This window comes from Galeopterus variegatus, unplaced genomic scaffold (genome assembly GCF_000696425.1).
Source record: "Galeopterus variegatus unplaced genomic scaffold, G_variegatus-3.0.2 Scaffold3616, whole genome shotgun sequence".
Classification (NCBI taxonomy): Eukaryota; Metazoa; Chordata; class Mammalia; order Dermoptera; family Cynocephalidae; genus Galeopterus; species Galeopterus variegatus.
This window is the reverse complement of record NW_007729727.1, coordinates 167,377-191,459: the sequence shown is the minus strand read 5'-3', so window position 1 is coordinate 191,459 and position 24,083 is coordinate 167,377. Positions and strand designations below refer to the sequence as shown.

The window sequence follows — 24,083 nt, the reverse complement described above, 5'->3', positions numbered from 1 at the left end:
GATCCTAGCATAAGAGCAATTAATTGTAAGTGAATTAGGATCACAGATATCAGTTAATATTTGTTCTGGGGAGCATGAGTCTTCTAAGATATGCTCCTCTCTTTCTCCTGAGAGTAATATCTTAGCCTCAAGTGATAATACATCAGCACAGACTGTGATATTCCCTCAACATCCAGGAGACTCTCTGGGAATAATTGATTAAGTCACTAAATATTTATGGAATGCCTACTACTGGAAACAGTGGCAATTTAGAATTTCGGGACTCATATTCCAAATTTTAGCTCCGTGTGATTTAATAATTGAAAAGTAAACATTGTGCACCAGTAACTCTGGGAGCTATTTGTAACAGAACAGGTAGACTCAGGGACTAGATGACATAGGGTAAAATATTTGTGAGTGCTGACATCTCCTGCAAGTTAGATGGTTTGGGTGGAGCAAATATTCTATATGCATTGTTTTGTGGCCTTTTGACAAACTGTGAGGGATGTCTGTAGATATTTCTTATGAATTCGAGGAGATCTTTTTGTGGATTTTGATGCTCCTGTTTGCAGAGCTTCTTCTAGCCTACATGATGCCTTTGTCTTAACTACACAAAGACACCCTGTCATCTGAATGGTCCTCTTTGCAGGACCCCTTTGTACAGCCACTCTGGGCACCTGTAGTATGTGGAAGATCTTCCCACCTGATTCCCAGATTCCATGCCTTCCCAGAGCTGCACAGGCACATAGCTAACCTACTCTCTTAGGTGTCAAGGCCCTGAAATATTGATGGAGTACCTTCATCTATGCTTGGTACCACGGAGTCTTTTAGGCATCTGGAATTCTAGAAAGATCATTGCCCTGGGAGAATAGTCAGACATGCTAGGTTCTCATTCCACCTTGCTGCTTATCTCTGTATGATCTCAGCTGGGTAATATACTCTTTAGGTTTCATTTATTTAGTTGTTTCTTGCTAGCTTTCTTGAAAGGTTGTGAGTAACTTTTACCTTGCTCAAAAGGATGTGAGTCTCCTTGGGATAGTATCATACACATTTTATAAATATTTAAAAGACAACATATATGGTAGAATACACCTTTAGAAAAACTTCAAAAATAAAATTTAAGGGCCGACCCCATGGCTCACTCAGAAGAGTGTGGCGCTGGGAGCGCAGCAGCACTCCCGCCATGGGTTCGGATCCTATATAGGGATGGCCGGTGCACTCACTCGCTGAGCGTGGTGCGGGCGACACCAAGCCAAGGGTTGCGATCCCCTTACCGGTCACAAAAATAAAATAAAATAAAATAAATTTAAAACATTAAAAAGGCAGAAAACTCTTTCAGAATTCTCCCACCCATCATTAGCATTTAGTTCATTTAGGTTCATGTACCAATAAATACATTTGTACAAATGTGGAATCATGTTATACATGATGTTTTGTAGACTTCTTTCCTTCATATATCTGTATATCTTGAACATTTTTCTGTGTCTGTAAATATTCTTTCATAATTGTAATGAGGTTCTCCAGAGAAGCAGAACCAATTGGATAGATCGATCTACCTATCTAGAAAGATATAGATATAGATAAAGGTATAGATATAAAGATACATAAAAATAGATATAGAAAAATATAGATATAGATTATAGATACATACACTTATATATCTGTATCTATATTTATATCATCTACCCACAGGTAGAAATTTATCTTGAGGAATTGGTTCACAGAACTGTGGAGGCTGGTAAGCCCAAAATTTGAAGGGCAGCAAGCAGGCTAGAGACCCGGGGAAAACTTGACATTGCAGCTGCAATCCAAGGCAGTCTGCTGGCAGAATTCCTTCTTCCTCTTCCTCTTCCTTGGGGGAGGTCCGTCTTTTCTTTAATGCCTTCAAATGATTGAATGAGGCCCATCCACATCATGGAGGGTAATCTGGCTTTACTCAACATCTACTGATTTAAGTGTTAATTTCCTCTGAAAAACACATTGATAGCAACATCCAGATGTGTTTTGACTAAATATCTGGGCCGCATGGTCTAGCCAAATTGACACATAAAATTACCCATCACTTTAATGGGTATGGACTATATATGAACATTTTATATATGAACTATACTTTAAACAATCCCCAAAGGCTGGACATTAGGATCGTTCCAACTTTTTCACCCTTAGATGTAGCACATCTTTAGCTATTTGACTCACTTTTTTCTTTGGAAGCAATGTACAGGGTATGGAAACGAATGCATATTTCTAAGTTTTTAAAGATTTGACGTCATATTGCCAAACTGCCCTTGTAGATGTCTTTACCCCTTGAACTACAACCTGAAGGCTTGAGAGGGGGAGAAATGCTACACCTGCCTTGATTGTCCCCTTTCTTTCTCAGCCTGCAGATCCCTGGGAACTGGCATGATGCTGAGTTCCTGGGCCACCTCCTCAATTGAAGAAGTGGCAGAGGCTGGTCCCGAGGCGCTTCGGTGGATGCAGCTGTACATCTACAAGGACCGTGAGGTCACCCGGCAGATAGTGCAGCGGGCTGAGCAAAGGGGCTACAAGGCCATATTTGTGACAGTGGACACCCCTTACCTGGGCAACCGCTTGGATGATGTGCGTAACAGATTCAAGCTGCCACCACAACTCAGGTAATCATGATCATCACGTGGCCCTGAGCTGCTTTGCTAATTCTCTTTGCTCTTTGTGAGCCAGCTCCAAAGGATTTCTTCAATTTCCAGGTGGGTGCCCTGGGGAATTAAATTTTCACAAAACATCAGTCTCAGAGTATGGTTTGAAAGGAATCTTGTCTAGGAATGACAGGGTTTGGGTTCTGCAGGTAGTGTCATTGCTAAATATCTAGGTAATTTTCAGCAAGTCATACCCCTTTTGTAGGTATCACTTATTTAAGCTATAAAACAGAGACAGGAATTGCCCAAATACTTGTAAAAGTCAAATACATTTATATACAGAATGAATAAAGGGCTTTGGGAAAGATGAATTGTGATACAGATGAAAGTACTTAATTTAGCCTTGGCAACAGTTTGTTACTTTGATCCCGGTACTCTATCTCTTTGTTGAAATCAAAGAGCCACCTTTACATTTTATTTTTAATTGCATTTGGAAAAACTACCCTTCTAAAAGGTTTAAAATCTAAAAGAGCCAAAATCAAATCAGTATTCCATGTGAGAATGAGATTTTTGGAAGCCAGAAATTTCATATATATTATAGTCAGAGTAGGGAGTATCTCAATTACCACATGAGTCCACCTACAGTTGTGTGTAAGTGTAATTGTCATATAGCTCTGCTGTGTGTACACCTAAGTGAGTATAAACCGTTGTGCATAAATCCTTGCTGCTCAGCCGTATGTTAATTAGCTGTGTGACGTCACCTCCCTGATACTTCCAGGCAGGTTTAAGATATTATTTTTGTATGTGGTGTATGCAGTGGGCCAATGGCAGACAAAAAAGTGCTCTCCCTGTCAGACCTGTCCATAAAGCTGCTTCACATATCCCAGACAGAGGGTTACCCAAACATCTCGTCTTTGAAGAGAATAAAAACCAAAAACAGAGGCTCCTGACAGTCCTCCTCCTTGCCAAATACATCAGAAAGCAAATGACTTCAAATTTCCCTAATACAAAACCTACGTTTACATTATTCTTCTATTCTGACTGCCTTATTTTTTTTTTTAGGCTTTCTAAAATAATTAGTTTTCCACTATCTAGGCTTCTTACAGGAAACATTCCTCATTATTTCCCACTGGCCATTTGAAAAGGAATTTCCTATTCTTTTTCCTCCTCCTCATTATATTACTACTACTTACAACAACAATAATAAATAATACAGTGGGGTTTTGTTTTGTTTTGTTTTTTGCAACTTAAGAGACACTTTCTCGCTCTGGCTAGCCCAATGTGTTTCCCGGAGGTGTCTGTGTAGACTGGATTCTTTTTCCTCCTCCTCATTATATTACTACTACTTACAACAACAATAATAAATAATACAGCGGGGTTTTGTTTTGTTTTGTTTTTTGCAACTTAAGAGACACTTTCTCGCTCTGGCTAGCCCAATGTGTTTCCCGGAGGTGTCTGCGTAGACTGAGGAGATGACACACTTGTGAATTCTTGCTGGTGACTCTTGTTCCTTCGGTGCCAGGGCCACTTGGTGAGTGGCAGGAAGGTTGATGTGCTTTCCCCCCTCTTCCTTTGCTCCTGGGCTCCTGCCCAGATGACGTGAAAGGCCAGGAAACAAAGACCCTTTTCAGCTGTTAGTGTGCATAGGAGTGGCTGCGGCTCCCCAGCTTGTCACATCTCTGGTCTGAAGATGATCAAATAATGAGCAACACATCCAGGTTATGGGGAACTTGAGAAACACCCCAATCTGGGTGCACCCCAGTCCGCCCATCATGTCCCCCCACAGCATGTGCAGGCGTTGTTTGTCCTAGTGGACTTCAGGGCAGGCCAGCACCTTCTGTCAGCTCCTCAGCGGCTCCATTCAGCTCTTGAAGGCAGAACATACTAATGGGAGGTCCAGGCTTCCGCTCAAGGCCACATACACCCAAAAAGCTCATCTGTTATAGTCTGATATGAAATCGGTTTCTTTCCGCAACTGACCTGACTCACGGAGGGTGAAGCCTGGCTTTTCAGAAGTGAGGTTTTGGCACGCAAGGGAGACAGGAAATCCAGAGGAGAATGAGACTGTAAAGCAGGGGCTCCTTCCAGCTCTTGTTACTTCCCCTGCCCGGAGGGAGGGGAGGGTCTCCACTCTTGGCATGTGGGACCAGCAAGAGTTCAAGAGTTTGGTCGTCTCTGCTTGATGTATATGCAAAGCACATGTACGTATGCGCACTATAAATGGCACAGAGGTTCCAGAAACTGAGAGGGAGTAAGACGAATTCTCACTGCTCTTGAAAGAAGAAAGGGCTGGAGGCAGTTCACCAGAATGACTGCTGGGTCTGAAGCATGGGCCTTTTCTTTCTCCATACCCCCATGGAAATAGTTCATTTACTGTGGGTTAAGATTTGCCTCTTCAGTGCTGGGCCAGGGCAGTTTAAAGAGAAGAAAAGTAATTTTTGGTCATTGACTAAAATAAGATAAACCATGATACCTACCCTTGCTACAATTTGCCCAGTAACATATTTTCTTAAGCCTGGAGATGATTTATTAGTGGCTGCAGCCAGAATAGATCACACTACAACAGATTAGCATAAACCATGATACCTACCCTTGCTACAATTTGCCCAGTAACATATTTTCTTAAGCCTGGAGGTGATTTATTAGTGGCTGCAGCCAGAATAGATCACACTACAACAGATTAGGCCACTACTATCTTCCCAGATCTTCCCAGATCTCTCGAGATGAGTGGCCTGCTAGGCTCTATGTGATCAGGACCCTATTACCTCTCTGCATCTTTGTCTAGGACTCACACCCTCACTCTTTCTTCCCCAGCCATACTGGCTTCCCAACTATTCTTTCTCACACCCTCACTCTTTCTTCCCCAGCCATACTGGCTTCCCAACTATTCTTTTAACATTCCAGGCACGTGTGAGCCTCAGAGCCTTAGCAATGGCCATTCCTTCTGCCTGTAACATTATTTCCCCAAATCAATGCATGACTAACTTCCTCACTTCCTTTAAGTCTTGACATTAGGGATGTGTTTACATGTCCCTATAGTGGAAAACCACAGTAAAAATCAAAAGTAGATATAAGGATAGATACAATATGAGCTGGGGGAGATGGGGAGGAACAGGGAAGACAGAGAGAGAGAGAGACAAAGAGAGACAGAGACAGAGAGATATTTGAGGAGGACTTGGTACATGGCTGAATAGCCTCTAAGTTCTTTGGTTGGGAAAACACTCACATAGAAAAAGTGTGGTAGGACAAAGATATCCAAAAGATATCCAAGTCCTAATGCCTAAAACTTGCTACTTCACGTGGCAAAATTACAAGGGTCCTTAGAAGAGGGAGGCATGAGTGTCTGAGTCAGAGAAGGAGATGAGATGATAGAAGCAGAGGTTGGAGTGATGTGGCCAGGAGCCAGGAAAGCAGGTGGTCTCTAGAAGCTGGAAAAGGCAGAGGAATGCATCCTTCCCTAGCACCTCCAGGAGGAATGCAGCCCTACTGACACCTTGAGGTTAGTCCAGTGAGACCCATCTTGGACTTCTGACCTTCAGAACTGTAATGTAATGAATTTGTGTCATTTTATGCCTGCATGTTTGTGGTCATTTGTTACAGCAGGAATAACACATACAATGGGCCAACCCTGGTTCCCATATTTAAAATTTCAACTTGATCCTCTGACAGCTCCCATCGCTCTTCTTCTGCTGTAGTTTTTCCTTTAATTTGTGTAGTACTTAGTAACATGCTCTGTAATTTACTTATTGATTATGTTTTCCATGGGCAGGGATATTTAATTGTTTATTATTTATTTAGATCCTAAACATCTAAAACACAGGCATGTAGTAGGTGATCTATAAGTAATTGTTGAAACAGTCAATAAAACTGTACTAGAACATAAGAGATTTTTCCAATATAATGCAACTAGTCAAAAGTTGAACAAGGATTTGAACTTGAACTTAAAATTCATGTCTTGAACCTTTCTTTAAACTGCCTGGCCACATTGAAGAAAAATTATCAGGGTTGTGTTCTCAATGTGAGTGCTTTCCTAACCACAGAATTAAGGGCTGGTGGCTCTTGCACTAATTTCACAATCCTCAGGATTATGAATCTCTCTCTCATTTCTATTCATATTGTGTTGATTTTGTGTTATTTATTTTATATTATTTTTTGGTTTCCCAACAGAGAGACATGGGGCACTATTTTAAATGTCACATTATCAGTATTTATAATAAATAATACTATGTATTACCCAATACTATTATTATTAGTTTGTGTTATTTATTTTATATTATTTTTTGGTTTCCCAACAGAGAGACATGGGGCACTATTTAAATGTCACATTATCAGTATTTATAATAAATAATACTATGTATTACCCAATACTATTATTATTACTGTTACTATTGGTTATTTAATAATGTTTAACTTCCTCGATGTTGCTTTTATTTTTTTGATGCTAACCTACTACAAGCTAAAACAATTTCTATATTAGATTAAAAGGTATATTCAAAGGCCACTTAAGGCATAAAGAGTACCTTACAAAGAAGAAATCCTGTCCCTTACCTTGGCGTCATTAAACAGATCATGATTCAGAGAATTAAGCCCTAAGGAACCATGTTATTATTTTGATGTTGTCCCTTTCCTTCCTTACAAAATGGAATACTTTGGTTATCAGAAGCTGCTTTAAGTGTTTTATGTATATATATGTCATAATCTGAATAAAAATAGCATTCATGGAGGTTTCTTTTGGAGCCACTGGTAAAACACTCCATCGTGGGTCTCTGTCAAGATATCTGAAAACTTTTTCTTGGCTTCTGGCTTTGAACAAAGTTTTAGAGTAACAACAAGGCTTCATTGTGCACTGAAATTTCTGTAAGGCAACATTCATTCAAGTGTTGATCTGCGTTTCACCGTCCAAGAATAACAACAGTTATTTATATAATTTTATCCATGTTTCTGTTTTTTCCTATCCATTTCACCCTTTCACCCCACCCCTGCAGAAACACTGTAGCTTGTTTGGGATGGGGGTGGGTTAGCCATCCTGAGTATATACACATACAGATATTTTTCTCCTGGTCTTGGTATGGGATAGACAGACTGGACTTTTTCTTATTAATAATATTACATAAAAGCTTGGAATTGAATATCACTTGTAAGTAATGCAATCAGTCTCCATAATAAGGATATGTTTATTGACCAGAAAGTTAGCTTAATTCAATTCAAGTTAGGGTGACCACAGAAGACGAAGAATCAAAAATAAAATGTACAACCCTAAGTGGTTTGATTTCCCAGGAATTTCAGCTAAAATCTCTACCAAAGCCTGATAATTAGATGAGTATTCATATGACTCTCATGGAGTTGGAATTTTCTAGGATCTTTAGTGGCCATCGGGAGTCTGTGAAACTATAGTACGAGCTATTCAATCCTCATTGAGAAAACTTTGCCAATGGCTTGATTCGCATTATATGGAATATGAATGTTTATGTCCGTATTATACATATGCCACCCAAGCTACACAACCAGTTATCTTAGCTGAAACACACTAAAATGTAGAAAGTATCAAACAGAGTTTCATATTAAAAGAAGTCATGATTGTTTTAAAAAATACAGTCGTGTGTCTCTTAACAACAAGGATTATTCTGAAAAATGTGTCCTTAGGCGATTTCATCATTGTGCCAACCTCATGGAACATGGAATGTACTTATACAAACCTAGATGGTTAGTCTACCTAGGGGTGACTACAAATCTAGGCTACGTGATAAAGCCTATTTTTCCTAGGCTACAAACCTGTACAGCATGTTAGTGTACTGAATACTGTAAGCCATTGTAACATAATGGTATTTGTATATCTAAACATGTGTAAACATAGAAAATGTACACTAAAAATGTGGTATTGTAATCTTACGGGACCACCATCATCTAGGTGGTCTGCTGTATACTGAAACATCGTTATGTGGTGCATTCCTGTAACTTAAAAATAGTGTGCTTAGATACTTCTAGGTTTATATAAAAATTTTTATAGTTATGGCTCCAAGATCTTTTCTGTGTTCAGTGGCAGAGCTGGTGGAGGGGAAGAAAGAACTTGGACTAAGCTAAAGATCAATATACAACTGTACTTTTACCCCAAAGGGAGATTGGCTAGCAGGGCAACTTATAATACACAGAAGAGCAAGGTGAATCCAGGTCATTTTCATCATTTAAAATCAGCCTTTCAGGAAATGAAGTTCCCAAGTGGAATTGGGGCTATGGGCAGTTAAGTCACATGGATGGTGCCATTGTGTATCCAGATGTCCATTCATCTAACTAGTGGTCAGAGTTGCAGGCAGGAAAGACTTTGCCCCTGCTTTGGGAAACTGCTCAAATCTAGTCAGGATATTAGGATATCAGGTCCAGAGAAAAGACTTCAGGCATAAGGTGAGCCATCAGCAGACTCAGAGGTGAGTTAGAGAAATACTGGATCAACAAAATTAGATCTAGGGAAAGGCAGCAACTCAGTGGTGGTGTGTCTCATTTTGGGTTCCCCTAGAAGCAGACCATGAACCAGTGGATGAACTGCAAGTAGATCATCTGGAAGGTGAAGGGAATACTGTTAGAAGAGTGGAGAAGTGGGACAAGGGAGGGAAATCAGCAAACAAAGGCCATGTGATCAATACAGCTATACCGGTGGGAGACAGAAACTGAATCCTGCTGGAAAATTCTGGGAGGTGGGTTGATTTCTTCTCAGAGCTAGTCTACCCTAATCTACCTAGGGGTGAGGAAGTTGGGTATTTATACTTCCACATCCCTGACACTTTCTGTTTGCTGTGTGGGTGGTGACTCAGGCCCAAGGAGCAAGAAAAAGCCACAGGCAAAGAAAGGAAAGTGCTGACGATTGGAAAGCTCATGTCCTTGTTAAAAAATTACCTGGAAGATTAGGAACATTTGAGTCAGTAGACAGAGAGGCTCAGAGAGAACTAAGTGCAGAAGGGAAAGGCGAGAGTTGACAACTTGTCTGCTGGGAAACACTGCCCACTTCCTTCCATGCCTACCACCAACATTGCTATCATAGAACACCAAGAATAGTCTACAGTGGCAACAGATGGAAGATGTTAACATGTTACTGCAGTTCCAACTTCCTTTAGAATTTTCTATGAGGGCATTGGTTGTTTCCTTGAGGTTAGGTGCAGTAGCCAGGATGCAACCAAGACCTAAGCAAAGAGAATATAATTATGAGCCAAGTCAAGAGACCCAGGTTGGGGCCAAAATGCTGCCATTTACTAGTTTTATACTTGGGGCATATTGTTGTGCACTTTTGCTTTGTTCTATGTAAAATGGGAATTGGAGTATCAATTTTACTTTCTAAAAGCTTTTAAAGAAAAAATTGTTATGATGCTGGTATATATAAAAAGCCTTTGTAAATTCAAAGCATCATGCAAATGTGTGCACTTTTGCTTTGTTCTATGTAAAATGGGAATTGGAGTATCAATTTTACTTTCTAAAAGTTTTTAAAGAAAAAATTGTTATGATGCTGGTATATATAAAAAGCCTTTGTAAATTCAAAGCATCATGCAAATGGTTTTCATTATGATTCATTTGTATTGCTGGCTGAAAATAGCACCAAGTCTATTGTCCATATCCATAAAATGATTATAAAGAAGATGTTTGAATATGGCTACATATTTCTCCTTAAACCGATTTGTTTGTGTAAACGCAGCCTATATTGTAAAATAAACTTTAGCTGACCAATTAAGAACACTAGATTGTCAGATCCAGTCTAGTGTTCTTCGTCAAAGTGTGGAAAATATGCTTGCAACCAACCTATAGATGGTTGAGGAGTAAACAGCCAATTGATTGAAAAAGGGTGACTTCTTTTTTCATTGAATGGATTTTGTAAAGATCTCTAACTTTGGGAAGTTTCTCACTTTATGTATCTCTTTATTTCAGGATGAAAAATTTTGAAACCAGTGCTTTAGCATTCTCTCCTAAGGAAAATTTTGGAAACAACAGTGGACTTGCTACATATGTGGCAAGAGCAATAGACCCATCTATCAGCTGGGAAGATATTAAATGGCTGAGAAGACTGACTTCACTGCCGATTGTTGCAAAGGGCATTCTGAGAGGTTTGTTTCTTTCTTTACTTGAGTGCATACTGATTTTATGATCCTCTTTGGATAAAGTCGTGATATTTTTAAGGGAAAATAACTAATCAGAAAAAAATGAACATGGAAATCAAAAGAAACTTTCCAAGTCTTGATTCTCTCTTTTGATGTTAATGAGTAAATATCTCCTAGGTATTTTTAAGGGAAAATAACTAATCAGAAAAAAATGAACATGGAAATCAAAAGAAACTTTCCGAGTCTTGATTCTCTCTTTTGATGTTAATGAGTAAATATCTCCTAGTTCTTAGGTAATATTCCCAAACTAGAGCTGGACTCTCACAAAGTAGAAAGTTGCCTTTTTCAAAGCATTGGGATGCCATTGCCTTATTTTGAGCTGCTACTGCATCATGGAGCCGGGCAAGGTCTTGGAAGAATATCCTGAGTTTATTGCTTTACTTGAAAGATACAACAGTTGCTCTCAGACCAAAGAGAATCCCCAAGGATGGTATTATGACAGCTAAATCTCTTTTAAGCCATTTTTCTCTTTTTCTTTTGTACCCTCCAAGTCCCAATGGCTAGTACTAATTTTTGAGTGTGTTGACTCCCACACAACCTCTCTGTAGCGAATGGCTGACTAGGACAGTAAAATCCTCAATTATCAAGCCGTGGGTATTAAGGAACTTGACTATTTCCCCAACATCCACATGTGTTCAAATTCTACAGGGAGGTACCAATGACTATAACAATTTTGGAGTGTAAATGTGTTCACCCACAAAAATGTTTTCTTGACTTTGAAACCTTTTTTTTTGTATGGTTATATAGATAACTGTCAAAAATATTTCTTTTAAGCTGCAATGTTTGAGTAAGTGACTGTGAGATGAGAAATTCTATTAACATATCAGAGTCTAACAACAACTTAGAATTAAAACTTTTTTGTAGGTTCTACATGTAGGAAAGCATGTAGGAGTCATGTGGTCCCTATTTACAAAGCTCATGGCATGCTGCCTACTTTGACTGTCTAATCCTATGGATGCAGAAATGAGGGTCATGAAAGTAAAGGATGAGCCCAGCACAGCTTTTAAATAATAAAGATATGTTTAATCTGTGTTTTAAAAGTAATATTGTTATACTGTTTCATACTGATAATTGTACTAGTTCAAAAATTTTATGGATTATACTTTTGTGAGTGTATCCTGGGTTACTAAAGAAACTAAAGTTTCTGCCTCTGTCATTCATTCATTCCACACTGATTCACTCAGTCATTCTTTTCATAAGCATTTAGTATGCTTTCTGTGTGCTAAAATTAAAAACAAATAATAATTTGAGATCTTTGGCAAAAAGGAAAGTTTATTCTTGTAGGAGACAGACATATAAACAAGCATTTTGGGTGCAGTAAAGTGTTAAATGTGCTGAGATAAAAATCTATGTTGTATGAGGATGTGGCTTAAAAGGAAGTGGGGGCAATTATAAGAGTGAACCAGGAAAGGTTTCTCGTTGGAATTAAAGATGATATTTGTGCTTCTCTATGATATCAAATCAATAGACTCTATTTCATGCTGAAATACTGGCAGATTAAAGTGGTTATGGGTGCAATTTATAAAACACATAAGCCACATTAGAGAATGTAGACTTTAAGGTGCTTGCAAACCACTAAAATATCTTGATCAGGGAAGCAACCTCTTCGGATCAGCATTTGAGAAAAATCATGCTTGTACAATGGTCCTAATGGATGGAGGTGGCAAATTTGTGGTCAGGGAAGACGTTTAAGAACTGTTGTTGCCCAGGTAAGAGATGACTGTGGGCTGACCTAGAGTAATGGCAGGGAGGGGACTGATATAGTGTAATTGAATTAGAAAAGTAATATAGTTAGTTACAGAGATGTCCTGGGGGAACTGGCTTGAACACACTAAGGAAGAATGAAATTTTAGTATAGTCCTGTAATTGTCTCAGTTAAATAGAGAGGAAATGTAAGAATGAAGTGATTTCATTTTTATAATCAAATTTTCAATTTAGGATTCCCAATTTATATAATTTTTACAGCCTTGTCTTGTAGGATATGATGCAAATCCACTGAACTAGAATCTATAGCATGTATTGTGTTGAAAAATACTTTGGCTTCTAGAACTTCATTCTGTTATCATCTTACCTAGGATCACCACCACCATCACCACCACCTCTCTTTCTTCTTATCCATATGGATCAACTAACTTCTCTCTGTATGTTCTCATAATGTTTTGCACATAATAGAAAGTCCAAATGGTTAAGTAAAATCTTCAGTGAAAACTATATGAGTCTATATAATTAGAGAGAGCTCAGAAAGGAAGTGAAAGAGAAATGGGGCATTTGACATTTGAAAGGAAATAATTTATTTATTCATATACAGTTTACATTGTCTAGGTTTTTGTAACTATTTGTTTCATCTGTTTAACAAACAAGAATCTTCTCTATGACAACCACTGCTCAATCTGGATATGGAGGGGGGGTGGTGGTGGGGTCAGTTCTGGGAAATCCAGTCCTCATCATTTCACAGATCTTCATCCAGAAGTCACATAGATTGGCTGAGAGTCACCTATTCTCTTTCATTTTCCTTTTACCAGAAAAGTCCACATTATGTTTATAGAAACATAAAATCATGGAAAGATCTAGATGAAACATCCCACCCTACTGCCATTTTAATGAATGCAAATTGGAATGCAAGATGTAATCTCCTGCTGTGGTTAAACTCTTCCCTTGGAGAACTTCAATACAAGCTCCAAACATGTACTTGAAACAGGATTTTGTCTTCATTAGAACTCACATTAACAAACAAATGACTTTTATGAGTAAAGTCGTAATGCTTTTTAGAGTTTCTTTTTTCTTTTTCTTTTTTATTTCTTTCTTTTCTTTTCTTTTTTTTTTTTTAGCTAGGCTGTGTCCCTTCAATTGTTGTTTTTTGTTTCTGAGAAACTGCTCTCTAATGAGCTCTTTTCATACAGAAGATTACTTCAAAAAGTTCATGGGAAAAAAAGAATTAAAAGATAATACAAATGCTTCTGTAAGCTTTTTGAAGACCCCTCCTGTACTTGTGTACTTTTGTTCAAGACACTCTGAAAGAATCTTCACTCAATGTTCCTGGATTGTGTTCAAAACTGCTGCCATGTATCTAGGATATAGTTGCTAACCCGTAAATTGATATACAGTCCTAGGTCAAAGCTCCAAAGGCTTGAGAGTCAAACTTGAGTACTTACATTTGGCTTTGGCATTTGGCATTTAAGATTAAATATGGAAATAATATATTTCTAAGACAGCAAACCATGCTATTGCCTATTGACTGTTTCTCAAACAATCAGTGTATTTACTGACAAATTAACATACATGGAGTGCCACACTAGTAAACTCTTAAGGATTAATGAAAGTATCAAAGATTCAAGAACATTTTGCTAACTCAACATTTTGGGCACAGTGGCACCCACCACGACTGGGGAGGTCCAAGCAGGGAGAAGCCCTGGGCAGCCCTCCCACTGCCTGTACAGAAGACAGGACCCAGCTTGCCCACCACAACTGGGGATACCCAGGTGGGAAAAGTACTGGGCAATCTCCCCTGACCTTCACAGAAAGCAAGAGTGATCGCTGCTGTGACAGGGAGGCCCCCCACAGCTTCCAAAGAGGTGGTCCACAAAAGCTACCACCACAGCTTCTACCATTGCAAGGATGGCTTACTGCCACAGCAGCAGCCACAACCACTGTGCAGGTGGCTCTCTACATATTTGACTGCATTGACACAATGAGAGTCATTAGAGGAGCCTGGAAAAAGAGGACAAAGTCTTCCTCTTCAAAAATCTACTCCAGAGTAATAGAAGAAGCAAGCTTATCTATGAGATGAACAGAAATCAAGGTAGAGATACCAGAAATATGAAAAATCAAGAAAATGTGACACTGCCAAAGTAATATAGTAATTTTCAAATACCAGACCTTACAGAACAGGAAACTCTTGAAATGACTGAAAAGGAATTCTGAGTAACAATCTTAAGGAAACTCAATGAAGTAAGAGAATACTCAGTTAGACAAAAATATGAAATGAGAAAAAATATCCAGGATATGAAGGAGGAAATTTACAAAGAGATCAATAATAATATAGCAGAACTCCTGGAACTGAAGGATTCAATCAACAAAATAAAAAATACAACTGAGAGCATAAGCAGCAGATTAGAGTAAGCAGAAGAAAGAATTTCTGATTGCAAAGTCAGTCTTTACAAAATAACCAAAAAAAGGGAAAAGAATTTTAAAATATTAAGAAAGTTTGAGAGAGCTAGCAGACAACTTTAACTTACGATCATCTGAATGGGAAGAAGAAAAGCAAAGCTATTGAAAATATTTTCAAAGAAATGATAACAGAAAACATCCCAGGTGTCAGGAAAGACACATCTAAGAGAGATAGCAGACAGCCTTAAGCCCACAAACATCTGAATAATGAGTGTTCCCAAAGGGAAGGAGAAAGGAAAAGGCATTGATTCAACAAAAAAAAAAATAGTGGAGAACTTCCCAGGTATAGGGAGAGACATGCACCTTCATATTCAGGAGGCTCAAAGATTCCCAAACAAGTAAAAAAAAAAAAAATCCTCTCTGGGACACATTATAGTCAAAATGGCAAAGCTCAAAGACAAAAAGAGAATCCTAAAAGCAGCAAGAGGAAAGTGTCAAGTCACTAGTAAGGGAGTCCCTGTCAGACTAACCATACTTCTCAACAGAAACTCTACAGGTGAGAAGAAAATGGAATGACATGTTCAAAATTCTAAAAGAAAAAACTGCCAGCAAAGAGTACTATAACCAGCAAAGCTATCCTTCAAAATAAGGGAGAAACAGTGTATTTCCCAAATGAATAGAAACTGCAGGAGTTCACCACCACATGATTAGCTCTATCAGAAATTCTCAAGAGGCTCCTGTATCTGGAATCTGAAAAACAATAATCACTACCCAAATACACAAGAAGGAGCAAAACCTACTCATAAAACAAAAATACAAATGAGAAAGAAAGAGAAAAAAACCTAAATCTTACCACCTCAAAAAAAAAAGTCACCAAAAAAACAAAAATTGAAGATGAATAATAAAAGAGGAAGAAAGGAACAAAAGATATTAAAATATCTCAACAAAAAGTGATAAAATAGCAGAAGCAAGGCAATACCTCTCAATAACAACCCTAAATATAAATGGATTAAACTCCCCACTCAAAAGACACAGACTGACTGATTGTATTAAAAAGCTAGAACCACCTATCAGCTGTCTTCAGACTCACTTCACCTGTAAAAATGCACACAGACTTATAGTAAAGGGATGGAAAAAGATAGATCACACAAATGGAAACCTAAAACTTGAAGGAATAGCTATTATTATATGAAATAAATTAGATTTGAACCTATTTATCTGTTTAAAAATAGATGAGTCAAAGAAGGCCACTATATAATGATAAATGGATCTATTTAGCAAAAAAAAATAACAATCATAAATATATATGCACCCAACATTGGAGCCACCAGATGAACCTATTTATCTGTTTAAAAATAGATGAGTCAAAGAAGGCCACTATATAATGATAAATGTATCTATTTAGCAAAAAAAAATAACAATCATAAATATATATGCACCCAACATTGGAGCCACCAGAAATATAAAGCAAACACTATTAGACCTAAAGAAAGAGATTGACCCTAATACAATGATAGTGTGGGACCTGAACACCACTCTGTCAGCACTGGACAGATCACCCAGGCATCAAATCAACAGAAAAATATAGGAATTAAGCTACAATTTAGACCAGTTGGATCTGACAGATATCTACAGAACATTTCATACAAACAACTACAAAACATACATTTGTCTCTACAACATATAGAATATTCTACAGGATAGACCACATGTTAGGTTACAAATCAAGTCTCAATGAATTTAAATCAAAATCACCACAAGCATCTTTTCAGACAATAGTGTATTAGAACTAGAAATTAATAACAAGTGAAACTCAGGACAGTGTACAAATACATGGGAATTAAAGAACAGGCTCCTAAATGATCTATGGGTCCAAGAAGCAATTAAATAGGAAATCAAAAAATTTCTTGAAGCCAGTGAAAATAAAGACAAATCATATCAAAATCTGTGGGATACTACAAAAGCAGTACTAAGAGGGATGTTTATTGCAGTTAACACTTACATCAAAAATATAGAAATATTTTAAATAAACAACCTAATGCTACACCTAAAAGAACTAGAAAAACAAGAACAATCCAATCCCAAAGTTAGTTGATGGAAAGAAATAATTAAGATCAGAACACAAGTAAATGATATAGAGATCCAAAAAATGATACAAAGGATCAATGAAACAAAAAGTTGTTTTCTTGAAAAGATAAACAAAATAGACAAATTATTAGCTAGGTTAAAAAATAATAAGTGAGAAGACACAAAAAAACAAAAATCTGAAATGAAAAAGGAGACATGACAACTGATACCACAGAAATACAAAGAAGCATTAGAGACTATTACAAACAACTATACAACAACAAATTAGAAAACCTGGAGGAAATGGATGAATTTCTGGACACATACAAACTACCATGACTGAACCAAGAAGAAATTGAAAGCCTGAACATACCAATACAAACAATGAGACTTGTAATCAATCAGTAATCACTAATCAGCAGTTTCCCAACAAAGAAAAACACAGGACGAGATGGCTTCACTGCTTAATTCTACCAAACCTTTAAAGAGGAATTAATACCAATTCTCTTCAAAGTATTTCAAAAAACTGAAAAAGAGGCCATTCTTCCAACCTCACTCTCTGAGGCCAACATGACCTTGATACCAAAACCAGAAAAATGATACAACAACAACAAAAACGAAAACTATAGGCCAATATCTCTGATGAACATAGACAAGAAAATCCTCAACAAAATTCTAGCAATCAGAATACACATTAAAAGATCTATACACCATGATCAAGCAGTATTCATCCCAGGGAGACATGGATGGTTCAACAAGTATAAGTCAATAAATGTGATATGCCACATCAACAAAATCAAGGGCAAAAACCGTACAATTATCTCAACAGATGCAGAAAATGCATTCAACAAAATTCAACAATTCTTCATGATAAAGCCTCTCAGCAAATTAGGTATAGAAGGAAAGTATCTCAACACAATAAAAGCTATATATGACATAACCATGGCCGATATCAACCTGAATGGAGAAAAGCTAAAAGCTTTCCCCTTAAGAAGAGGAACAAGACAAGGATGCCCACTATCACCACTCCTATTTAAGATAGTGTTAGACATACTAGTTGTAGCGCTCAGGGAAGAGAAGGAAATAAAGAGCATCCAGATTGGAAAAGACAAAGTCAAACTGTCCCTGTCTGAAGATGACATGATCCTATATATAGAAAAATCTAAAGACTCTACCAAAAAACTCTTAGAACTACATAACAATTTCAGTAATGTTGCTGGATACAAAATCAACACCTGAAACTCAGTAGCATTTTTACTCTCCAATAATGAACTAGCAGAAAAAGAAATCAAGAAAGTAAGCCCATTTACAATAGTCATCGAAAAACTAAAATACCTAGGAATCAATTTCACCAAGGATGTGAAAGATCTCTACAAAGAGAACAACAAATCACTAATGAAAGAAATTAAAGAAGACATAAAAAAGGTGAAAAGACATCCCATGCTTTTGGACTGGGAGAATCAACATTGTGAAAATATCCATACTGTCCAAAGCAATCTACAGGTTCAGTGCAATCCCCATCAAAATGCCAATGACATACTTCACAGAAATAGATAAAACAATCCTAAAATTCATATGGAACAGGAAAAGACTCCAAATAGCCAAAGAAATTATGAGCAAAATAATAAATAAATAAATAAACAAATCAATAAAGGTGGAAGCATAACACTACCTGAAAAATGCTCAGCATCACTAATCATCAGAGAAATTTAAATTAAAACATTTTTGAGATATCATCTCTCATGAGTTATACTGGCTATAATAAAAAAGACTGAGGGCCGGCCTGGTGGCGCACCAGATAAGTGCGCCGCTTGGGTAGCGCGGCGGCGCTCCCGCCCAAGGGTTCGGATCCCACATGCAGACCGGTTCCCGCTCACTGGAATAAAAAATGACTGAGAATATAAAATGCTGGTGAGGATGTGGGAAATGGTGAATTCTTCTACACTGTTGGTGGTACTGAAAATTAGTACAGCCACTATGGAAAACAGTATGAAGTTTCTCAAACAACTACAAATAGAACTGCCATATGATCCAGAAAGGCCACTTCTGGTTACATACCCAAAGGAATGGAAATCATCACGTTGACTGGATTCCCGCACTTCCATGTTCCTCACAGCTTTATTTTCAAAAGCCAAGATATGGAGCCAACCTAAATGTCCATCTATGTATGACTGGATAAGGAAATTTTGGTATATATACAGAATGGAATATGAGTCAGCCATTAAAAAGAATGAAATCCTGACATTTTTAGCAACATGGATGAGCTTGGAGAAAATTATTTTAAGTGGAATTAGCCAGATACAGAGGGAAAAATACTGCTGGTCCTCACTGAGAATTGGGAGCTAAGAGAGAAAAGAAGTAAGGAAAGAAATACTGTAGCGGTATGTTGGACTTATAGAGGGAGAGAACAGACCTAGGGTTGCCAGGAGTTGGGGGGAGAGGGGAGGAGGAGAGAAGGTTGGGGGAGAGAGGGTAAGGGGATTGGGGTAAGGTTGGGTGGGGGACATGGGGAACAATTGCAATTTGAGGTGGTGGGCATGCTGATAGCACTGATCTTATCACCACAGAAGTGCTTTAAGGCCATATCTTGAGAAAACCATTTTCCAAGTATGTTTGAAATAATAGTGCACCAGGTTTCTGGTTCAAAATGATGAACTGAATACATACGTACCCTCTTATTAAACCCAAGCCCCCACTGAAATTAAAATATAGAAATCCAAAGGTATACAGTCCAATGGAAGCAAAGGAAAGGAAGATGAGGAACACAAACTGCTGACACATTTCAAGAAATTTATGAAAGAATCAAGATGTAGGGGAGCATGTTGATAGGAGGAAAATGCAAAGAAAAGTATACCTCAAAGTATTCTCTCAGGGAACGCTAGAGGAGACAGGGGGAAACTATGTAATGGAATGCCTGAGAAGCTGCAAAATACTGTATTTCTGCAAAATACAGTCTGTGACAGAGGTGGGGAAGTACAGCCTGAAAGCAAGGGGATTGACTGGAGATCTGTTTGTGGAGCTATTGTACCAGCCAGCAGTCTTCCTGACACAAGCCCCCACCTCTTCTGCAACAATGGGCAACTTGGCATTCACCTCTCAATAGGTAGTATGATCCTTTCTAAAGAAATGAATGGGTGTCTAGGACCTCATAGGGGTAGGTGGCATTTACAATATGACATAATAGTGTCCTCATTCTGACATTTGAGGAACTTACAGTCTAGTAGCCTCTTAGTTGACATTTCTTGCTTTTCCTCACATTGAGCTCCAAGAAAGTATTTCCACTCCAGGCAAAGACTTGGCAGGAATGAAATTGATTTATAAAACAGCCCAGGAATCCTATAGCAGCTTGTCAATCTTTCTTCCTTAAGTATAAATGGAAAATTTAGCATCATAAGGCATATCAGAAACACCAAAACAAAAGACCAAGATAAGTCTATAGAAAAGCTAATCTCAGAGTAAAGAGATAAACCAAGAAAAATAACTTTAAAAAATGCAAATGATATATTCAGAGAAGTTGAAAATATATTACACCAAGATAGGAAGAGTCAGCCATGAAAAGAAAATCAGAGTATAAAAAAGAGTTCCTAATGATTAAAAACATGACTACTAATATTTTTTTAAAGGGGAAAATTAGAGTATAAAAAAGCTCTCAAAGACTAAAAACATGATTTATGAATCATAAATAGAATTGTGATAGAATTGTTGAACAATAAAGTCAACGGTACTTCTCAAAATGTACAACAACAATGACCATGAGGTAAAAAGAAAGAAAATATGATTAAATAAATGAGAGATGTGACCACTTAAAAATCCCTAATATCCAACTGATAGGGGTTTCAGATAGAAAAAATGAAAGAAAGAGGCAGGGAGGAAGTGATTAAAGGCAGAAAATTTCTGGCACACAAGCCATTAGACTGAGAAAACAAATCACAGCTTATCACACTGCTTATGAAATTTCAGAAAAATAATGTGTATAAGGTAAGGAGAGAAAAAAAAAAAAAAACAGCTTACTTATATAGGAATGTGGGTCACACTGTCATCAGCCTTCACGTCAGCAATGAGTACTAGAAGACAATGAAATAATGTCTTAAGGCTCTGAGGAAAATGATTTTTCAACCTAGAGTGTTACACCCAATGGAATTATCATCCAGACACAGAGAAGTTGGTCAAGTGCTCTATAAATTTATCTCCCATGGATCCCTCTTTTAGGAATTTACAAAGGAATGTACTACAAACACATGAGAACATAAACCAAATGAGAGCATACATCAGACTACAAGATATCCAACTCAGAAAGCATAGGAGTAATCCTACAGGACAGAGGTAGAGAGTAAGGCCTGGAGTAATCACAGCCGAATAAAGCAGGACAGTAGGGCTCCAGGGGGCTGTCCCCAAGGGTAAAATAAGGTCACTTAAATAGATTAGATAGAATAATTGACAGGTTTGAAGAACTTAAGGGCATTCTAAAGTCTAAAAGAGAGAAAAGAAAGGCAACTAGAAATCCAGAATACAGGACAGAGGTAGAGAGTAAGGCCTGGAGTAATCACAGCCGAATAAAGCAGGACAGTAGGACTCCAGGGGGCTGTCCCCAAGGGTAAAATAAGGTCACTTATATAGATTAGATAGAATAATTGACAGGTTTGAAGAACTTAAGGGCATTCTAAAGTCTAAAAGAGAGAAAAGAAAGGCAACTAGAAATCCAGAATAAGAAAGCTGTGTAATAAAACATGCATGGTCCAAATATGAAGCAGCAATAAAATGTAAAGTATTAAGCAATTAATGGGGTGGGAAAAACCTCATCTTTTCACCTTAAGGCTAAGGCCTTTTCCCCATGAGTGGCTCAGAAGTTGCCAGCGAGATCTCACAAGATGTAATGCATGCTTAGATTAAACAGTCGAAAACAGTTTCATAGAAACATTAGATTTTATATTTAGTATGAAATAAATATAGAATATCAACCATATATGGAGTATACAACCAAATGCATAACACAACTCGGGCTTACAAGTGGATAGAGATCATATAAAGGAGTTGGAAAATGCTGGCAATCTGTATGTTAGATGACCTTTTATACTATTTCATCACATTTTAGAGTTTGTCATAGCATTCCTTAAAGGTATATTCAATAATAATAATAATAATAATAATAATAATAATAATAATAATAATAATAGTGTGTCTTAGCTAGCTCAAGCTGTGGTAACAAAATATCGTAGACTGAGTGGCTTTAAAAACAGAAATTTATTTTCTCACAATTCTGGAGGCTGGGAGTCTAGGCTCATCGCACCAGCATGGATGCATTAATGGTTTCTGCCTTCCCTCTGTGTGCACACATGGCCTCTTCTTTGTACAAGCCCAGGGTAAGGGGAGGGAGAGAAAGCAAGCTCTGTGGTGTCTCTTCTTATTAGAGCACAAATCTTATCATGAGGGCTCCACCCTCATGAACTGATCTAATTTTAATTACTTTTCAAAGAGCCCGTCTGCAAATCCTACCACATTGGGGGTTAGGGATTCAACATGTGAATTTTGGAAAGACACAGACATTCAGTCCATAACATGTATGTTTAACATTTTCATATACCTATAATTTTATAAGAAAAATATTACTGGCATCATTTTAAGAAATGAGAATATTTCAAAACTAGTATGCTGTGAGACACCATCTGAAATGGTGTTTTAGCATAATTTTTAAAACAATCAGAATTAGATTCCCCTATGTATTTTTAAAGTTATTTTTAGTCAAGTCTGCCCTTAATTTATATTGCTGAATTTATAGATATATACAGTGTTCTGTCTTTATCCATCTGCTTAAGTCACCATAGTTTGATTTTCACTACAACCTTGAACCAGTTGGCTTAACTTAGTACTACATTTGAGTGTTAAACTTGAGAACCAGTGTTATTTTTGTGATTTTATTCGCAAACGGTTTTTACTGCAAGCATGCTGAAAATAATAGTTTAAAATATAAAATATTTTTTAGAAGTTAAAAGTTGATTTAAGAGCACATTAATATATTTTTAAACTGAATTTTTAGAAATCAATGTATTTTGAAGCATGGTCAGAGATTTAGCATACAATTTTAACATTACATTTTTTGATATATTTTGATAGGCAAAACGTTTAATATAACTTAAAACAATATAACTTAAAATAGCTACTAAAGTTATAAAAACTTTGTCCTGAAGAATATTTCAGAAATAGATTTGTTCATTGCCTGTTACACTGAAAGTGCTTGTCACTTATATATTCTTTTATGTTATATAAGTTTTAGAGAAATAATTCTGCTAAGTGAAAATTTAGTATGATCTTATTAATTAAAATGTACTTAGCAGGAATATATCCTTGTAAAGATAAATACAATATAACTGTCAATTTACTATCGACTGATAATTTTATTCCATAATTAGATTGTTATAAGTGCTAAATTTTGGGGCCAAGAAAATTACCATTAATATTCTAGATCTAATCCTTAGGTGTATTTTTATGCTAAGAGTATTGAGCAAGGTGGGGTGGGGTGGGTAGTTTCTCTTTGACTGGGATGCTGAGGCCTCTAAGCCTCATGTTTTGTTGTGGTTTCCATATGACGGTTGTCTTGTTCTTTCCAGGTGATGATGCAAAGGAAGCAGTTAAACATGGTTTGGACGGGATCTTGGTGTCCAATCATGGGGCTCGACAACTTGATGGGGTGCCAGCCACTGTGAGTTTCAGTGAATGTTGGGATTTCTCTTTGAAGTTCCCATTTCCATCACAACTTTGACTGTCTCTATGTATACCTCTTTTGTATGTATATTTTATGTGATTATTCAAGGTGAAATATGTGTGAATATGTGAGATCTCAGATTTTAAGTTTAGTGGCTCATAACTATCTAAATTAGTTGATATATTTATTTTTAATTAGCACAATACATTTATTTGTAAACTTATGAAAGTCAATGTTAAATAATAGCACATTTGCAGGTAGGGATTATTCTTGTATTCGTCGATACATATTGGTGAATAGATATAATGTAAACTGGAGTATGAAAAAAAAATTATGTGATTCGAGTCCAAAAAAGATGAGCTAGTGGACAATTGTGGGGTTGCAAAGGCTTCAGTGAAGTTTTTGAGATCATCAGTACAATTGTGACAAGAACTCAGGAGCAGGGACAGACTGGAATTTCCTGTAGAGGTGGGGGTTGAA

At 37.3% G+C, this 24,083-nt stretch overlaps 1 protein-coding gene across 1 annotated transcript in view; it reads left to right on the top strand.

Annotated features, from left to right (window-relative positions):
• The window catches only part of HAO1 (hydroxyacid oxidase (glycolate oxidase) 1), a 55,312-nt gene that overhangs the window by 22,296 nt on the left and 8,933 nt on the right, over positions 1–24,083 (top strand). Inside the window, exons 3-5 of the mRNA XM_008585548.1 lie at positions 2,357–2,612; positions 10,500–10,675; positions 23,509–23,600. Coding sequence (XP_008583770.1) covers positions 2,357–2,612; positions 10,500–10,675; positions 23,509–23,600 — 524 coding nt within the window. The remainder of the gene's footprint in view (positions 1–2,356; positions 2,613–10,499; positions 10,676–23,508; positions 23,601–24,083) is intronic.